The 17691-nt window shown below is 45.9% G+C and overlaps 3 protein-coding genes across 3 annotated transcripts; 1 reads left to right on the forward strand and 2 right to left on the reverse strand.

Annotated features, from left to right (window-relative positions):
- The first annotated feature begins 2416 nt into the window (after positions 1-2416).
- Positions 2417-4428, forward strand: LOC134037058 (type III endosome membrane protein TEMP-like). The gene is made up of 3 exons (XM_062482351.1): positions 2417-2609; positions 3054-3223; positions 3492-4428. Exons 2-3 carry the CDS (start codon positions 3061-3063, stop codon positions 3881-3883), a joined length of 555 nt encoding a protein of 184 aa, XP_062338335.1. The 5' UTR covers positions 2417-2609; positions 3054-3060; the 3' UTR covers positions 3884-4428.
- On the reverse strand, positions 4324-5979 carry tmem125b (transmembrane protein 125b). The gene is made up of 2 exons (XM_062482350.1): positions 5384-5979; positions 4324-5285 (listed from the first exon to the last, which is right to left on the reverse strand). Exon 2 carries the CDS (start codon positions 5275-5277, stop codon positions 4570-4572), a length of 708 nt encoding a protein of 235 aa, XP_062338334.1. The 5' UTR covers positions 5278-5285; positions 5384-5979; the 3' UTR covers positions 4324-4569.
- Positions 5980-6304: 325 nt separating this feature from the next.
- Positions 6305-17054, reverse strand: LOC134036270 (cilia- and flagella-associated protein 57-like). Its single transcript, XM_062481131.1, has 22 exons — positions 16861-17054; positions 14836-15149; positions 14483-14754; positions 14217-14397; positions 13854-14006; positions 12743-12882; positions 12398-12563; positions 12111-12224; positions 11769-11981; positions 11415-11588; positions 11115-11276; positions 10882-11037; positions 10670-10763; positions 10373-10563; positions 10091-10264; positions 8776-8934; positions 8313-8456; positions 7982-8098; positions 7703-7837; positions 7167-7310; positions 6784-6913; positions 6305-6655 (listed from the first exon to the last, which is right to left on the reverse strand). Exons 1-22 carry the CDS (start codon positions 17012-17014, stop codon positions 6474-6476), a joined length of 3669 nt encoding a protein of 1222 aa, XP_062337115.1. The 5' UTR covers positions 17015-17054; the 3' UTR covers positions 6305-6473.
- Positions 17055-17691: the final 637 nt, after the last annotated feature.

Raw genomic sequence — 17691 nt, forward strand, 5'->3', positions numbered from 1 at the left:
GTTTTATTGTTCTCAAAGCTTGACCCCGCCTCAGCGGACCACTATGGCAGCAGCTCAAATTCAAAGATGGACGATCATTCTCTCAGCATATGACTACAGTATTGAATACTGTGCTTCAGAGAAACACAGCAATGCGGATGGACTTTCAAGAGTACCTTTGCCTGACACAGGCGACGCAGGCACAACAGCCATATCAGAGAGCATTCACGCGCTGCTGACTGCACACTTAGAGCAGGCGCCTTTGAATGCTGATCAAGTGGCGTGCACATCACGTACAGACCGTGTGCTGGACCAAGGTTCTCAGATATGTTATGACGGGATGGCCTAATGAGGTGGACCAAAGTCTGAAAGCCTTCCACACACGCAAATGTGAACTGTCAGTTGAGCGTGGATGTGTGCTTTGGGGCACTAGAGTAGTGTTACCTGAAAAACTGACAAGGACTGTGTTGAAAGAATTGCATTCTGGTCGTCAGGGTGTTGTTAAGATGAAAGCCCTGTGCCGCAAATACGTTTGGTGGCCTAAGATTGATTCAGATGTGGAGCAGATATGCAAAGTCTGTGAGTCTTGCCAGATGGAGCAACGGATGCCTCGACAGGTACCATCGCATCCATGGGAGTTTCCAGGTCAGAGCTGGAGAAGACTGCATATAGACTTTGCCGGCCCTTTCTTGGGGCACACCTTCATGATAGTGGTGGATGCGTACTCTAAGTGGCTGGAGGTGTTCAGAATGCCCAGCCTCACCTCACAAGCCACCATCACTAGACTAAGGAGACTGTTTGCAGCATACGGTCTTCCTGAGCACGTTGTCACTGACAACGGGACACAATTGACATCAGAGGAATTCAAGAACTTCATGCGTCAGAATGGAATTCGTCAGAATGGAATTCTGCACTCAACGAGTGCCCCTGGCCGCCCTGCCAGCAATGGCCTTGCCGAAAGGTATGTACAGACATTTAAGAGTGGTATGAGAAAGCTTGGACAGACCACTATGGACATAGAGGACAAGATCTCTGTGTTACTGATGCAGAACCGCTGTACTCCAAATTGTACCACAGGTCAGTCACTTGCGGACTTATTCTTGAACAGACATATGCATACTCGCTTGGAGCTGATTGTTCCTGACACCGCGGTTACTGTGCGCAAGAAGCAATATATGCAAAAGTTCTATCACGATCAGCGTGCAGTAAACAGGTCTTTTACTCTGGATGACCCTGTATATCTACAGAATACAGCGGGGGGAAGAGAAAAGTGGATTCCGGGTGTCATAGCCGAGCAAACTGGACCAGTGTCCTACAGAGTGCAAGGGACAGACGGTGACAGCACATACAGGAGGCATGGTGATCAATTGAGATCCCGTGTCCCAACCGGGATGTATCATGGATGGCGATGTGAGTGATGTGCGATGGGAAGAGGAAGGAAATACTTCCCTATAATGTTCCCTACAATATTCCTTATTTACCCCCTGATTATTGCTCGATATACTGTCACAATGTCAAGACTAAAGATGAAAAAAGCTCCCATTACGCTAAGATGCAATAACATCTGTGGGGAAGCAGAGCACAGTTCCATTAGCCAGGCGCCGTCTGTGAAGCACATAACCTCCTTTCCGGGTCAAAAAAATTGAACTTTTAACCCTCGTGCTGTCTTCGGGTCACATGACCCAAAGGTTCATAACGAACCATTGTTGTGTTTACCCAATTTTACCCAATACAAAAACAAATAAAAATAATTTTCTTTTAACCTTCGCAATGTGGGGGGTCTGAGACAGCCCACCGGTTAAAAGAAAATGCTTCACTTTGTTTTTGTATGCGGTAAAGTTGTCGCAATACAACGGTGGGTCACAATGACTGATGGGTCAGAATGACCAGAAGATAACACAAGGGTTAATGTAATGATAAATGAATGCCCCCTAACTATATGATGGTAGAAGATTGCTCATGCCATCCCTATGTCACATTAGAGAAGAGAAAGAAAGAAAACCTTTTTTCATTCCTTTAACAACTGCTGGCAAAGAGCTTTATTTATTTTTTTACATCACTGACAGTGACGCATTGACTCCAAAGGAAGAGAAAAAAACCATTAAGGCCTAATGTGTTCTGTTGGTGCCAAATATATGCTGTCGCATGGGGGAAATTGGGGGGGTGTAGGGGAGTTAACCGAGTTGAGATGACCAGTGAACAGGTTAAATGGCCAAGTGATTGAGAACACTGCCACTAACTGGTCAAAATACTGAAACGTAGTGATAGCACAGTAAAACAATTCACGCTGCTATGTCATGTATCTGTAATGAATGTCCTTGCATTACCTTTATCCAGTAGTAATTTTTTGGGAGAACTGTTTTTAGAAGTAGGCAACGGTTGTATCTATTTTGGGAACTTGCTGTCTCAACATTCGTGAGGCTTTAATACATAATTGAGGAGGAATGAATGACAGGCCTTGTAATACAGTTACTGATTAACTTACCCTCCTTAAGTGTATGGTACAGGTAGCGTGAAACTTCCTTCGAACTTTGCTCAACCAGTGCCTTTGAGACCAGGCGGACCAAAGCAACTGTCAATCTTCAGGACTCGCATATTATATCTGATTATCAACAAACACTGTCCGTCAGGTATGTACAGTAAGTTATGTGTAAATATCAGTATGTCTTATATTGTTTTTTTAGTCATGAATTTGATGGTCATATGACCACACATGTTGAGCTAGAGAAGGCTTGTTAAGGAATGATCACGAGACCCAACTTGAGGCTCAACTTGAATGTTGAGATTCCTTTTCAAGACAAATCGGGTTGTTTCTATAGTTTTTTGTTATTTTTCAACACAACAGCTGATACTACAGTAATAGTATTATGTAATTGTATTATTACAAGTTTAAGAAGAAATAAAGTTAAAAGTTAATCCAACTTTTAGTATCAAATATGTCTACTAGAATAGTGTACTTTTTATTGAATCATCCATCTCAGTAAAACATAGTATTTTTTTTTATCAGCATATAACATGGAGTCATGTTGATTTGTAACTGCTTTATCTATCCTTCTTCCTTCGTATTTATGTAGATGAGACATGGGGCACTTAGGCTGTACTGTCATTATGGCCTTGTCTTTTGGGGGTGCTCTCATGACAGACACCCATCTGCCTGAATTTCTCCTTGGAGATAACACAGGATTTCAAAGAAAACTCCTTGTAGAAGATGGTGGGTCAATCAGTAAAGGAACAGCCAACAGGTGTAAGTTAGGCTTCTTTGAAATATGATTCTGAAATTTGCTCAGAAATTGGACTGAACAATTTGTCATTGTTATTATGTTATTCATTCTTAACTGACATACTGTAAGTGTACTGTAGCAACTGTACATGTCTCAACATAATGCTTACAATAGTATGAAATATTACAGTAGTGTGAATGCATATGCTTACAGTAGTGCAGTATTCAGTTATGCCCCTTATCATTGAATTGCTGAATATTCTAGCATGTCTGATATTTCTGTGCATCACAGCTTTGGGGAAGGAGGGAGAAGGAGAAGGAGGGAGCTCCCAGACATGGCCGTACCTGGCGGCAGGCCTGGCCACTACCCTCACCATCTCCGCCTTCATCATCCTGGCTGTCAAATGCCGCCTCTTCCACCGCTACCTGGCCAGCTACAGGCACTACCTTCTCCCAGAGGGGGACCTGGCAAGCCAGTACAGCCCAGAGGAGGGGGCTATCCCTGGGCATGGGATGGAGGGTAGAGGGGGTACCCAACATGGGGTGGATGAGGATGATGATGGCTTCATTGAGGATAATTACATCCAGGCCAGTGAGAGAGAGAGGGCAGAGAGACACATCAGCAGAGAGGAAGAGGAAGGGATTGAGGATAGCGATGATGACTTACAGTTTACCATTGGGTGATAGCAAGACACTCTTTTGAAATGAAAATGTTTGTTTACAAATGTAACAGCAGAGAGGAAAAAACCATTTGTCCAGAGCATTATTCAGGGTCAAGATAGATCTTTAGAAATATTTTCTTTTTATATAGAAGAACTTTAGGAGATTGAAAGCAACACTTGAGCCCTTCATTACATGTATTTCTTTCTGAATTAATGATTAATAACGTTGATACCAAAGTTACTGTTGGATATACCCGTTTGGTTCTGTGAAAAAAACATTACTGAACTATATGTAAAAACAACAAAAAACATGTTGCTGATCTATTTAGAATGTTAAAAATTGTCATATTTTCATTGCTTGTGTGAAGATATACTTCAACTTCTGTTTCACTCAAGGTTTTGTAAATCATTTTTGTTCACAATCTATCATGTTTAGAGTTATGTAGCAACTTATCCTCTTGTATTGGACAACCATTTGAAAACCCTTGTGAATAAATTCTTAAAGATACCTGGATACCTTCTTAAAGTTACCTTTGTACACTACAGTACACAGCTACAGATGACCCAGACAGATACAAATGTGTCAGCCGTTATCGACTGACACCACAACAGCAAACAATGAATAAACCCATTGAGATCTCCCAGATCCTCTCACTGCTGGATCCATGCGTCTTCTCCCTACATCTCTTCTGACCTCGCCTCTCTTCCTCAGATGAGGCTGATTCTGCTGGAAGAGGCTTCTCTCCCAGCCAGGTTCATCTGACCTGAGACTGTCATCACCCTGACAGCCCTGGTCCTCAGCCTCCCAGCCCTCCTCCCCTGTCCCACCCTCCTGTCCCTCCTTTCCTGTAGGTAGACCACCAGCAGGTACCCGCCCACAGCCAGCTCCATGGACCCTCCAGCCCCTAGCAGGACCATCCCAGACAGGAACATGTCCCTGAGCCTCTGCCCAGGCTGGTGGTGCCCACTGGCCAGCGCCACATGCATCAGCACCCCGCCACAGAGCAGCAACGCCAGCCCCGTCACCAGGATGAGCACGGGGTCGGCACACCCGCCGCTTTTCAACTGCTCGATACGCCGCCGACTGCGAATGCAGTTCATGTCCTGCACGGCAGAGCTGAGCAACTGTTTGAGCAGGACAGCCAGAGCCAGGAGGCAGAGTGTGGTGCCAACCCCCAGACGCCACTCCCCGGACAGGCTGGTGGTGGTGGAGAGGAGGCCGACGCCACCGAGCCCCAGGCCCAGGACCAGGCCCACTGAGGTGCAGTAGCACAGCAGGGAGCGCAGAGGCTCCCGGAACCACCACAACTCCACCTGCTCCTCCAGAGCACGTCTCTGGATCAGGACCGGGTCCAGCCGCACACGGAGCACTCTGTGGCCATGCCGAGCTGGGGAATAGTCCTCCATCTCAGACATGGCTGACACTGGGAGGGTTAGAGTGTTGACAGAGAAAGTTGTATAAATGGTTACGATGTTATGATAAAAAATAAAGTTCTTCTGCCATATTCTGTAAGTCACTCACCTAGTCAAGACAGGTCTGTTCCTCTGGTTCATCTGTCCAATCCGTGTAGCTGCAGATCCTTCGATCAGAGAACCAAGATGTTTATCAGTCATCCAGGAGGCTGGTCGATAATGAAATCCAAAGTGTCCATCTCTAGTGCTGTAAAGACAGGTGGAACAGCTGCATTATTGCAGTTTCCTGGTCAAAGTCCATGTCATGACAGGTTTGCAGTGCTGTCCAGTCCTCTGTGTGATGAGTGTCTCAGGGATATCCTGGGAGCCAATCCTCAACTGTGATGGGATCCACTTGTGCTGAGCTCTCTCCTCTTGGATTCCCACACTCTTTATTCCCGATTCTGCCTTTCAGCCAGTGTCAGGCCAGAGTCCAACTAGGTGGGATTCCCTGGGAGAGTGGCAGTGCTGCGTGGAGGGTGACAGTAGGCCGGTCTGACGAGAAGCGCGCTCAGTTCAACCCACACAAGTCTGATGCAACACTGCCACCGTGACTGGGTTCTGTCAAAACTGGCATCGCAGGATCGCTCGAGTCCGCTCCTCCACAATGGCAATAAAAGCGAGGACATACAAATGCAGACACGTCAACACGTGTACTAGTGTCCACGAAGGGGGATTGGTGTCATCCTCCAGTGTTTTGCAGTGAGACACCAAGCAGACAGACAATGGGGCAGCTTCTGAACACAATGACTGGGCTGGAGAGAACTAGGCGGGGGGGGTCCACACGCTGCCAAGTGCGGCTGTGATGTCAGTGTCCCTAGATAATGGCTACACTGTCCCCCCCAGTGTGGCGTCATTCACATGATCTAAGATGGCCTCTCGTGTGACAATAGGAGATCTCAAAGCAAGCTTACACTAGATTTTAAATAGCAGACTGGAAAAAAGTCAAAAGGAAAAGAAAATTCCACATATTTCTTGACACATACTCCAAGAAAGCCTTTATTGACTGTATATCATACATCCACCGAACACATTTGGTCGAGCCTGTCTCCGATCATAGGTGGTGGTGTTTCGAATGCATCCTTTCACAAAACCCAAACTTTATGACTGAACCGAGGCCCGAAGTCTCTGCCCTCCTGCCCTGGGTCACCGCCTGCTCTTCAGGTAACGATAGCCGGCAGCTTGGCGGTGGAGGGGGGCCGCAGGCAGTGGGTCTGACCCAGGATCTCTTGCCTCAGCCTCTGGATCTCCACGCGCTGCAGCTGGATGATCCGCTCGGCCTCCTGCTCAAAGTTCAGACGCACCACCAGACTCGCTGGAGGTGACTCCCCTGCGGTCGGCGCTGAGGTGACACGCACACGAAAAAGGACACAAAGAGAGGGTATAGATCAGGAGGCATTACAGTCCACCTGTTCTCTTTGAAAAAAACGGTGGTAATATCGAGGGAGGTGTCGACGGCTGGCTGTTCACCTCTGAGGTCGGCGGAGCTCTTGATCGTCTTGTTGATGGCCGTCTGGCTCCGGGGGTCTTGGACCTGACCTCTGGTCAGACGCAGCTCCCGACGCAGCTCATTGATCTCCTTGATCAGAGACACGTTCTCCTGCACAGACATGAAATCACCGCAGGCGAAGCTCAACTGAGGTGAACTAAATCAACACGTGCATCGTTCTTCTAGTTGTATTCAGAGGGTGATCGTTCACAAGTCTTTGTTTCTTTCTTTAACAACCCTCGTGGTGTAAATTGCCCAATGTTAGCTAAATGTTCCCGCACGGTTTCCACAATGGAGCGTGATTGGAAATGGTGCCTGAGGAGTGCCTCACAGGTGAGCTCGGTTCATGGTGAGAAGCTTGTACCTTCATGATCTTGACGTTGTCGGTCCTGTGGACCTCTGTGTCTTTGGCCAGCTTCCTTTTCAGAGACGCGACGTTGTGCTCCAGGTGTTCCCTCTGACGGCTGAACTCCCTCTGGATGTCAGCGTCCATGCCAACTATCTCCACCTGACACACACACACAGTACACACGTCTCATGCTATTTGTATAGCTATATAAATGATCAGTTTGCCAAGGACTGCCTGGAAAATTTAGTTGGGAATACATGCCAAACTGTCCATAATCCCAAGAGAGATCTTCTCTCCAACAACCCTAATTAACATCTATGTAGTCATACTGGCTCTCTACAGTTTAACAGTATTCCTAATCCTTACTTATGTTGCTGGAATTATTAGTGATTTGATCATTACAAGTTTACCTCAAGATGGATTGATCTTTCATGTTAATTGATTATGAACGATAATGCGACTACATGGTGTGTGTATGTGTAAACATACTGACTACAGTATATATATATATCTCTGTGTGTATGTGCACATGGTGCCTAGGTCTGCCTCACCACATCGCTCTGCTGGATGTAGCGGCTGTAAAGCTCTCGTATGCTGTTCTTCAGTTTCTTGGGCTCCTGGATAAACCCCACACAGTTGTGGAGGTCTATCTTGAACCTGCGAACCAGGGCCTCCACATCCCTCACCTGGACACAGAGAAAACACGGACGGTCAAAACCACACATGATATCCACCTGATTCAAAACACTGCCGAGACGAGAGCAGAGAAAGCACAGGACAATGGTCCTGTGCTTTCCACTTTCCATGTTTCATTGGAGTAGAGCTCTTACCCTCTGCGTCCCCTTGTTCAGTTCCTTCTCCGCAGTCTTAAGCTTGAGTTTCAGGTCTGTGATGTTCAGCTCCATGTGAGAGTTCCTCTTGTGGAACTGCTCCAGCTCACCCTCCATCTAATCAAACGGAGCCTCGACATAGTCAAGGTCAATTAGCTTAAAAGGCTACAGCATGGTTACTTATCAAATATCTGATACATTCCACCTAAAGGATTGAGACCCGCTCGCTGTATGATGAATGTTAATGTGATATGTACTTTTTATAGATTCTTTTTTATTTATTTATGTGTTGTCCAGAGGGTTGAGCTGTTTGATCTACATAAGGACTCGCCTCCTGGATTTGCTCTTTCATGTCCTTGACGTCGTTCTCCCTGGGCTCGATCTGCTTCTTCTGCTCTTTGATCTTGTAGTCCAGCACAAACTTGAACTTCTCCAGCTCCTGGATCTTTTTCTTCAAATCGTAGATTCTCCTCTCCTGTGGAGAGGGAGGAACCGTTAGTCCTCTTTTGAACTTCCACGTGTTTTACGTACCTGGTGAACACTGGACGTTTTTTTGATGGAACTAGGGCAGCGCCTGTTGACGATGAATGCTAGTGTGGAGCCCGTTGGTGGCAAACGTTTTTTTGGGTTGATATCCAAGGCTCCATCGCTAAGTGCAGCTCAACATGGCGTTGAACACAATGACATTTATTTCTCACAAGCTGGTCATCCAAACAACTTCACAATGCGACATTGCACATCCTTAGCAATACAGGACCCAAGGACACCCCCACCACACACACACATACGTCTACCTTGTCCTGAATGGTCTCATCCCGTTCCTGGATCTCCTTCTTCAGACCCACAATGTCCTTCTCCAGAGACCTGATGACGACATGCAGCTTGTGCTGCTCCCCCTTCAGCCTCTCGATCTCCACATTCCTGTCGTCTATCTCCTTCTGCAGGCTGTTGAACTGTGGGGTCGTGTGACAGGATTTTAGGGCATATGTACAATGTCTGTGTTCTTATAAGTGGTCACCTGTAACCTCCTTTGTTCATTGATAAAGGACAGCCAGAGACTAGTTTAAGTAAGGTCAAGAGGATGGGTGTAGCATCTTATATGGCTTTCTATCTTGATAGTGAATGAAGTCTGCTTGTCTTAAGGTATTTATGACCTGAGATGGGGAAGTTATTGAAAGGGTCGATTGAAGACATACAGTAAGGTGCTATTGCAGCAGCTGTTTGAACTTTTGCTATCGAGACCTTTTCCTGTTTCACTGTTTGTATTAATTAAATCGTTTGAAAATTACCACACAAAGGAAAGCTGTCCATTTGAATGGTCAGCTCCTGTAGCTTTATTACCTCTGGTAATAAAGCTCCTGACCTGGAGAGAAATGTAACATCATAAGAGACATGGGACAGCTACATTGATTGATTGTTTTGTGATGGCCATATGTTAGAAGTTTATATAAGGCTCTGTGTGAATTGTAAACGGGACCACTCCTTCCAACGACTTGTAGAAATACGTGTCTTCCGTCATGACTGGTCGCAGAGCGCTCTGTTTGCTCATGTACCGTACATAATAAATAAATTGGATTAAGCCGGCATCTTGACTATTCAAAGTACACAGTATCGTCAGAATTTCCACCACAGGGGGTATACATTAGAAGAGACAGAGGAGCTGTATTAAGAGAAAGGGGTGCCTTCACAATGAGCCGACAGCCATTTAGTTCTGTAGTAAGTACAACGGAATGAGAATCAATACAGTGGTGGAATACTGGACTGAATAAATTGGATGGAATCCAGCTGGGAAATGAATATCCACACTTTTGAGTCTGCCCTTAGAGAGCTGACATTTAATCACCTAAGGGAACACAGCTATCAACAACAAGAAAAGCAATCAAATAATGGATTTCATTTTCGTATTACATTATATATTCCAATGTGACTACAATAATTCAAACTTCAACCAAATGGTTCAACAACATTGGAATCCTTTGGTTTAGTGGTTTAAATTGACTACTGAAATTAGGTGCTGTGACATGTAATGACAGTTCTGAGACAGTAATTTATTGAGTGTGTGCAACAGCAGGAACTGGATCAGGGTGACTGGGAGAAGGGGTGAGATACCTTCTTCCTCATGATGCCCGTCTCTCCCTTAAGCCGCTGGTTGACCTCCTTCTCCTCCCGTAGCTTCCTCTCATATCTGATGCGGATGTCCTGGATCTCCATATCTCCGTCCTCCTCCATCTGCTTCTTGGTCTCGTCAAACGCCCTCATCTGCTGCTGGAGCTCGTCCTGGCTCTGCAGGCACAAACACGCACCAGACACCAGCTGACAAAAGGCCCAACATGCCTATTAGTATGGAGCCCCCAGCCCCCCCCCCACCCCCCTCACCCCACTCCAACTGACCTGCCCCAGAATGAGTATTTTCTCCTGCAGCTTGGACTCGTAGAAGAGGGTGAGCTCCTCCAGGGAATGGCTCTGCTTCTCCTCCAAGGCCTTTAGCTGTCTCTCATAGTCCTCCTGTATGTTCTGGGAATTGAGCTGCAGTTCCTGGTACTTCTCGTACTCCAACATCAGCTTCTGGTTACTGGTCGACTCTGGAGAGTTGGTTCGGGCAGGGGAATGTCAGTTGGACTCTACAACTGCTTTACATATTCACACAAATGCATACTCATGTGGTAGTGTGCTTGTGGGCGACCTGACCAAAGTCCTGCAGTTCCTTGGAGTGTTTCTCCATAACTTCTGCCATTGCTTCCCGGTGGATCTTTTCCTGCTTCTCCTTTTCTGTTTTCATAATCTGTAAAAAAAAAAAAAAAAAGGACACATTCTCAGGTCTTTCTACACACACTGTCAGCCTGCTCAAGGACTAGGCAAAATCGGAGGTGTGGAAGGTGTGTTGAATGTGTGTTTTGGACCTGGTCCTTGGTCTTGAGAGACTCAATTTCTTGGTTGGACTTTTCCGAGAGCTCCTCGATCCTCTTGTTGTAGTTCATGTCCTTCAGGCGGAGCTGGTACTCGTTCTCCATCTTCAGCTCCTCCACGCGTGTCTTCAGCTCCAGCATGATCTGGTTCTGTAGAAACCGGGTTGAGAACATCCGACTCACATATATTGAAGTCCACCTGGTTCCCCAGTCCTCCTCCCCTGTACCTTCTCCTCCAGCTCGGACTTGGTGACGAGAATCTCCTCTGCGTAGCTGATCTCCTTGTCTCTCCTAAGACCTCGGCCCTCCTTGTCGATGATCTTCCAGATGAGCAGACAGCCGTCCTCTGACACCGTCAGCAGGAACTGGTCGTCAAACGTGATCACCATCTCAACGGGACAAACAAGAACCGTTGGTCACAACAGCTAAACCCCAGCACACGCAAACACAGTCTTTTTCTGATTTGACTGTCTATGTTGCTGATGAACCTATTTCATAATCTTGCTTGGACCAGACCTCAACCCCACCTTGGTTACGGGGCCTGAGTGGGCCTGGTACTCGATCCAGTCCTTCTGCATGGGGAGGGGGTACTTGATGGCTCTCACTGTGCCGATGGACGTCCCGGCGAACAGCACCCTACCCGAGCGGGACATGGCAATGGTGGTGTAGGTCACATCATCTGCTGCCACCTCCCTGAGGATCTGACAAAAGGCTTCTTATTGGTCCACGCTACCTGTAACACTCCACACACAGTAAACAAACCAATATACATTCATGATGGCAATTGGAATGAGTGTGGACACTCCTAACAGACTATTTCATACAGTTAGTGATAAGACAGACAGATCGTCGTGTGTATGAAATGGCCCGGCCCCGCCAACCTGACAGTCCTGGATCTCCTTCAGGGTGCAGTCAGTGCCGACGGCGAAGATGCTCTTGGCATCGGGGGAGATAGTGACAGCAGTGTAGCTGCAGGACTTGAGCACGTTCTCGGACTCCCGCTTGCTAGTGAGGCTGTTCCACTCGTACACGGCACCGTCCATCCCGCATGACACCAGACGGCTGTCATCGGTGCTCCACACAATGGCCCTCACCTGGTGGGGCCACGACAAGGGTTTAGATGATGTGCCCCTCAACGTGCTCAACATCCTCAGGCTGAAGATGGGAGTTTTCCGAACCGCTTCTCTAGGCACTGGGCGTGCATGATCTGTACTTCATCTCACCTTTCCATTGTGACCTTTCAAATTGAGAAGGTTCTCAAATGTGGTCGACGAGTAGATGTGGATGATGTTGCCGTTGACCGCAGCAAACATGTGACCCCCGTGACTGAACGCACACTGGTGGTAAATCCATGGATGGACACACATTTACATTACAAATTTGATACAGAAGCAACAGGCCCCCATAAAAACTGAACATTCATTTGCATTTGGTTAACAATAGATAACATCTCCACACGCAAAAGCACTGCCCCCCCCACCCCCCACCCCCCCAACACACACACACACACCTCTCGGCAGCCCCGGATGGTGAACTCCTTGAAGGTCCGGATGTCGTCCATGAGTAGGTTCATGAGCCGCAGCTTGTCAGAAAAGCCCACAAGGAGGAAGAGGCCAGAGGGGTGCAGAGCCACACTGAAGGCCTCTTCCTGGAACTCCTTAGACAGCTCCAGCACGCTGACCACAGGCAGGCATAGGAAAGCTGTCAGTCCACACTCAATGCATGCATGTCTGAATTTATAGTAATTTCCTATCTGACATAAATTGACTAAGTGGTAAATGCAAGATCGATGAAAATGGTAAAACAGTGTCTCTATAGCAAAGCTTGCTAAGTGTTCATTCTAAGGCTTTCTCACTTGTTTTCAAAGTTCCAGATTCGTACAGAGTGGTCCAGGGAGCAGGTGGCAATGAGGGGTTTGCGGATGCAGATGGACAGGCCAGTGATGACGTTGGAGTGGAAAGAGTGGGACAGGAACTCAAAGTGGGCTCGCTCCCCCTGGTGGACACAACAGGGAAATGAAAGACAGAAGTTTGACTTACAAAAAAACAAACACATTCTCTGAACAAAATTATCAGTGGCCTAAACTCTTTTGTCGACTCGGTCAATCTTTTTGCAAAAACTCTAAACACACTCTCACTCACTAAAAACTTTTTGCACTGTGATGCACTTGTAGTGCAAAATGGTAAACATAGGCGGCAAACAGAAAACACATATACAACACAGTTGTCATCTGTAAAACACAATGAACAAAATTGTTCACACTTGTTTCTAATGGTGGTTTGGGACAATGTCAGCTTTCACCGTGGTGTCCGTATACGAGAATGGTTCAACATCAACCAGCAACTTTTACTGTAAATGTTTGCCTTCCAGCATACAGCCCTTTTCTCAACCCAATTGAAGAGTTTTTCTCTGCGTGGCGGTGGAAGGTCTATGACCGAAACCCATATACCAGGGTAAATCTCCTACAGGAATTGGTCTGTGGTGACATAGGTGTGGAGTGTTTTCAAGGCTGGATCCGGCACACCAGAGATTTTTTACCCCCGTTTTTTCTTTGTTCTTTGTTGACAGTACTAAGTTGTGATGGTTACTGTAATATTTTCTTTATTGCAAAATGCATTTTCTGTGTATACATAAACAAATTTTTCTTTACACGTGCCCTGGATGCTGTGTTCTCAATTTGTTTGTGTTGTGTCTAATGATTGCTCCATATTGTTTACATATTGATTTCCTGTGTTTACGATCTGAGAGCATTGTTTAATTCTGAGCACAGGTTAAATGGTTTAGGGAAGAGTGCTTGATTTTGCCAGAAGAGTCAGAGGTTTCGTAAATGTAGTTAGGAAGATTTGGTTTTGTGTTTGCAGTTTTGAAAAAAAAAATCATGAAATGTCTTTTAGCAATTGTGAAAAACCGTAATACAAGTTTCAAGTTCTAATGTGCTGGCCTACATTAGTGCCGGTGTATACTACCTTGCTCATCTCCGCAGAGGACAAGGTGATGCTGTACAGCTGACCACGGTCTGTACTGGTGACCAGGATCTCCTCTGAGGGGCTGATACACAGGCTCACTATCTCCTGACGCTCCGCCAGGCTGGGCTCATTGCTGCACGGGTCTGGGGGTATCTGGGCCACACACACACACACACAAAACAACACAGGGCAAACACACACAAACAGCACCCACACAAATACACAGAAACACACACACTGAATCATGCAAATATACCCATGTACTGTCTTTACTGCACATGCGCATGATCACACGCAGACAAGCACATGTTCCAAATGGGCCACTGCTTTTCTCGTGTATCCTGTCATCCACAGTGGAGTCACCTGTATCTCTCTTGTCTTCCGGTATACGTCCTTCTCCTCAGTCTTCTCAAACAGACAGACGGTGCCAAGGCCGGCAGAGCAGACAAAGCCCTTCGAATAGGAGGTGATAGCGGTGACTCTAGGTAAAAAGGCTGAGACTCCCTCTGTCTTGGAGTCCTCTGACTTCCTCTTCTCCATTTGTCTAAGCCGCACAAAGACATTGATATGACGTTAAAGGTCCATTTCACATTTGAGTACCGAACTTGTTTGTTTTGTGACCTCCTGACCTCTCTGCGGACCGCTCAGCGTCCTGTGCCGTGGGCTTGGTGATGACGTTCATCTCCCAGCGCAGGTCCCCGGACTCAAACACCATCAGCTTGCCCGTATCTGTCCCGACTATCACCCGCTCCTCAGACATCCAGGTGTGGGACAGGAAGTTCTGGGACTCCAGTTTAAGGAAGTTGGACTGCTTTAAGGCTCCTTCAGCATAGCGGAAGAGCTTGAACACCCCGCTGCCACTCACGCATACCTGTGTGTTGTCTTGAGGGTTGAAGCTGACCTGTAGAGCAGAAAACAATGTAAATACAATGCTGTTTGAGCTATGTGTGTGTGTGTTAGTGGGGAGTTTTGTTAGCAATACCTGATTAATGGGATTGCTGACCCCAGTGGCCTTCACAGTGGCCATAACCTTTTGCTTCTCCCACATCCAGTAGAACAGAATCCAGTCTGGACCCCCTGCCTGGCCTATCAGGTACTTGGAGTCAGGGGAAAAGGCCATGCAGACAAACTCCTGCACGGCCACGTCTCCGCCACTCAGCACCTTCCTCTTCCTGCTCTGCTCATGCTGCAGGTCGTACACAGTGATGGTTCCCCTCTCACCACGCTCCGACACTGCCAAATAGCGCCGGTTGGCACTTATAGCCAGAGCCTGCATGCCCTGACTCCTCTCTGTGCCTAGAGGGAGATTTAGAAAAAGGTACAGTGTGAATTTAATACAGTAACAAAATAAGGGTGTCCTGTTTGATGATGATCGTTGATGGTTGTAGTCATGCAATTAGATGAAACAATTATTGCTATAGTTCATTTGTTCAGAGCATAGGCAGTCTATGGTTTAGAGTTGTCACATTGAGACCTAGCATTAAGGGGTCCCATTATCGTCCACCTAGCTCTCGACGCTCATCATAAATTTTACGAAAATGTCGATATAATACAAATAAAAACGTTATGTCACAGCATTGTACTTTACACCACGTTCCAAATTATTATGCAAATTGGATTTAAGTGTCATAAACATTTATTTTGTTGTTTTTCAATTAAACTCCTGGATGGTATTGTGTCTCAGGGCTCTTTGGATCACTGAAATCAATCTCAGACACCTGTGATAATGAGTTTGCCAGGTGAGCCCAATTAAAGGAAAACTACCTAAGATGGACTAAGCAGGCCACAGGTTTCAAGCAATATGGGAAAGAATAACGATCTCTCTGCTGCCGAAAAGTGTCAAATCGTGCAATGCCTTGGACAAGGTATGAAAACATTAGATATTTCACAAAAACTTAAGGGTGATCATCGTACTGTGAATAGATTTGTGGCTGATTCAGAGCACAGATGGGTTCGTGCAGATAAAGGCATAAGGAGGAAGGTTTCTGCTAGACAAATTCATCGGATTAAGAGAGCAGCGGCTAAAATGCCATTACAAAGCAGCAAACAGGTATTTGAAGCTGCTGGTGCCTCTGGAGTCCCGTGAACCTCAAGGTGTAGGATCCTCCAGAGGCTTGCAGTTGTGCATAAACCTACTATTCGGCCACCCGTAACCAATGCTCACAAGCAGAAACGGTTGCAGTGGGCCCAGAAATACATGAAGACCAATTTTCAAACGGTCTTGTTTACGGATGAGTGCCGTGCAACCCTGAATGGTCCTGATGGATGGAGTTAATAACATTTGAAATTATACCCTAATGGTCGATGATTTGAAAATTACTGTCATTTGCATTGACTATTTAGGAAAATCTGAGAAAGATATAATTTGCATAATTTGGAACGTGTGTAATATATGGATGAACACCTAATATTATAACATTCCGATTTTAAAATACAATAAGGATATGCCTAGAAATTGTGTTTTCCTAATTTTAGTAGTTAGCCAGGGGGTCCCATTATTGTCCATCCAACCACTTTCAATGGAGAAATTAACGGAAGAAACGGCCGTGGACGATAATGGGATCTGGAACGTTGGCGAGTTTGAATGGACGATAATGGGGCCGCTTACAGTGGCTATTTTAGACCCTTTTTAGGGGTGCTCAAGCACCCCTAAATTTAATCTCAGCACCCCTAAAAATAATAATACAAAATATTATTGTTTATTATCATTTGATACTGGTAGTTCATGAAGAAAGGGACATCCTTAGTGTTTTAATTCATTCAATATTTTGCCTAATAATAAATAAATGTATAAATTGTTATCCAGTGAAATTAGGGATTTATTAGCAAGGGGGTTTAACACTTGCAAGGCACTGTATTCATGTCACATTCTCTTTGGGGGATGAGCACCCCTAAAGGTCATTCTAGGACTAAAGGTAGACTCGCCTCTGGCCGCTTACATACTGTACTTTCCCAGCAGACCCCGGTAATTACAAGCAAAATATCTACTTAAATATGTAATAAATACCTGGAATAAATCTCTGCCATCTCTGGTCTATGTTATAGCGGACACAGTTGTTTCCACATGGGAAGATGACAGTTTGCTCATCGAAAAAGCAAAGATTATTGGCTACACCTGTCCTCAAACCGAAGATGTAGTGAGACTGGGCGATGACTGCCATTGCTTGCCAGAGCCGAGAAAACTATTTTTTGTCTGTGAAAAAAAAGCAAAATGTACTGTCATAGTGCACTGCAGAAACTATGATCACAAACCAATTCCAATGTCAATCAATGACTACGTAGTAGCCTAGATATACAGTACTGGGAAACTTAATTTAACGCCAGCGAAGCAAGCTGGCTGGCTAGCTAGATAGCTATAGCTACTGTAGCTACTAACGTTACAATAGTTAGGCCAGTGGTGTACATTATCTAAAAGGCTAGGCTACATATTAAAACTGTCATTTAAACTAATCCGAAGTCAGATTTCAGTTACTTCTATCCGTACTGTATCTTTCCACAAACACCTTCAGCTTGAATAATGTTTTGCAGGATGTTTTGGTTCAGGGTCTGTAGTTACCAAGGATACATGAAGCCAAAACAAAACCATAGCAACGAAAATTCCCCATGCTGGACCACTAGTTGGCACATCATTATTTTGCACTGATGAGCCCAAACATTGTTACCAACAGCTTTATGCTGTTGATCCTTTCTGTGCTGCCAAGCCACCGCAGACCCACCGATGCATGGTCCATGGACTCTACAAACCCTGAAGGTGTCCTGTCCTTGTGATATCTCTCACAGTATAGCAGCAGATTATTAAAGTGTTATTCGGTCTCAATTAATACCTTAAAGCGATGGA

The sequence above is a fragment of the Osmerus eperlanus genome, chromosome 16 (assembly GCF_963692335.1).
Source record: "Osmerus eperlanus chromosome 16, fOsmEpe2.1, whole genome shotgun sequence".
In the NCBI taxonomy this organism is placed as follows: Eukaryota; Metazoa; Chordata; class Actinopteri; order Osmeriformes; family Osmeridae; genus Osmerus; species Osmerus eperlanus.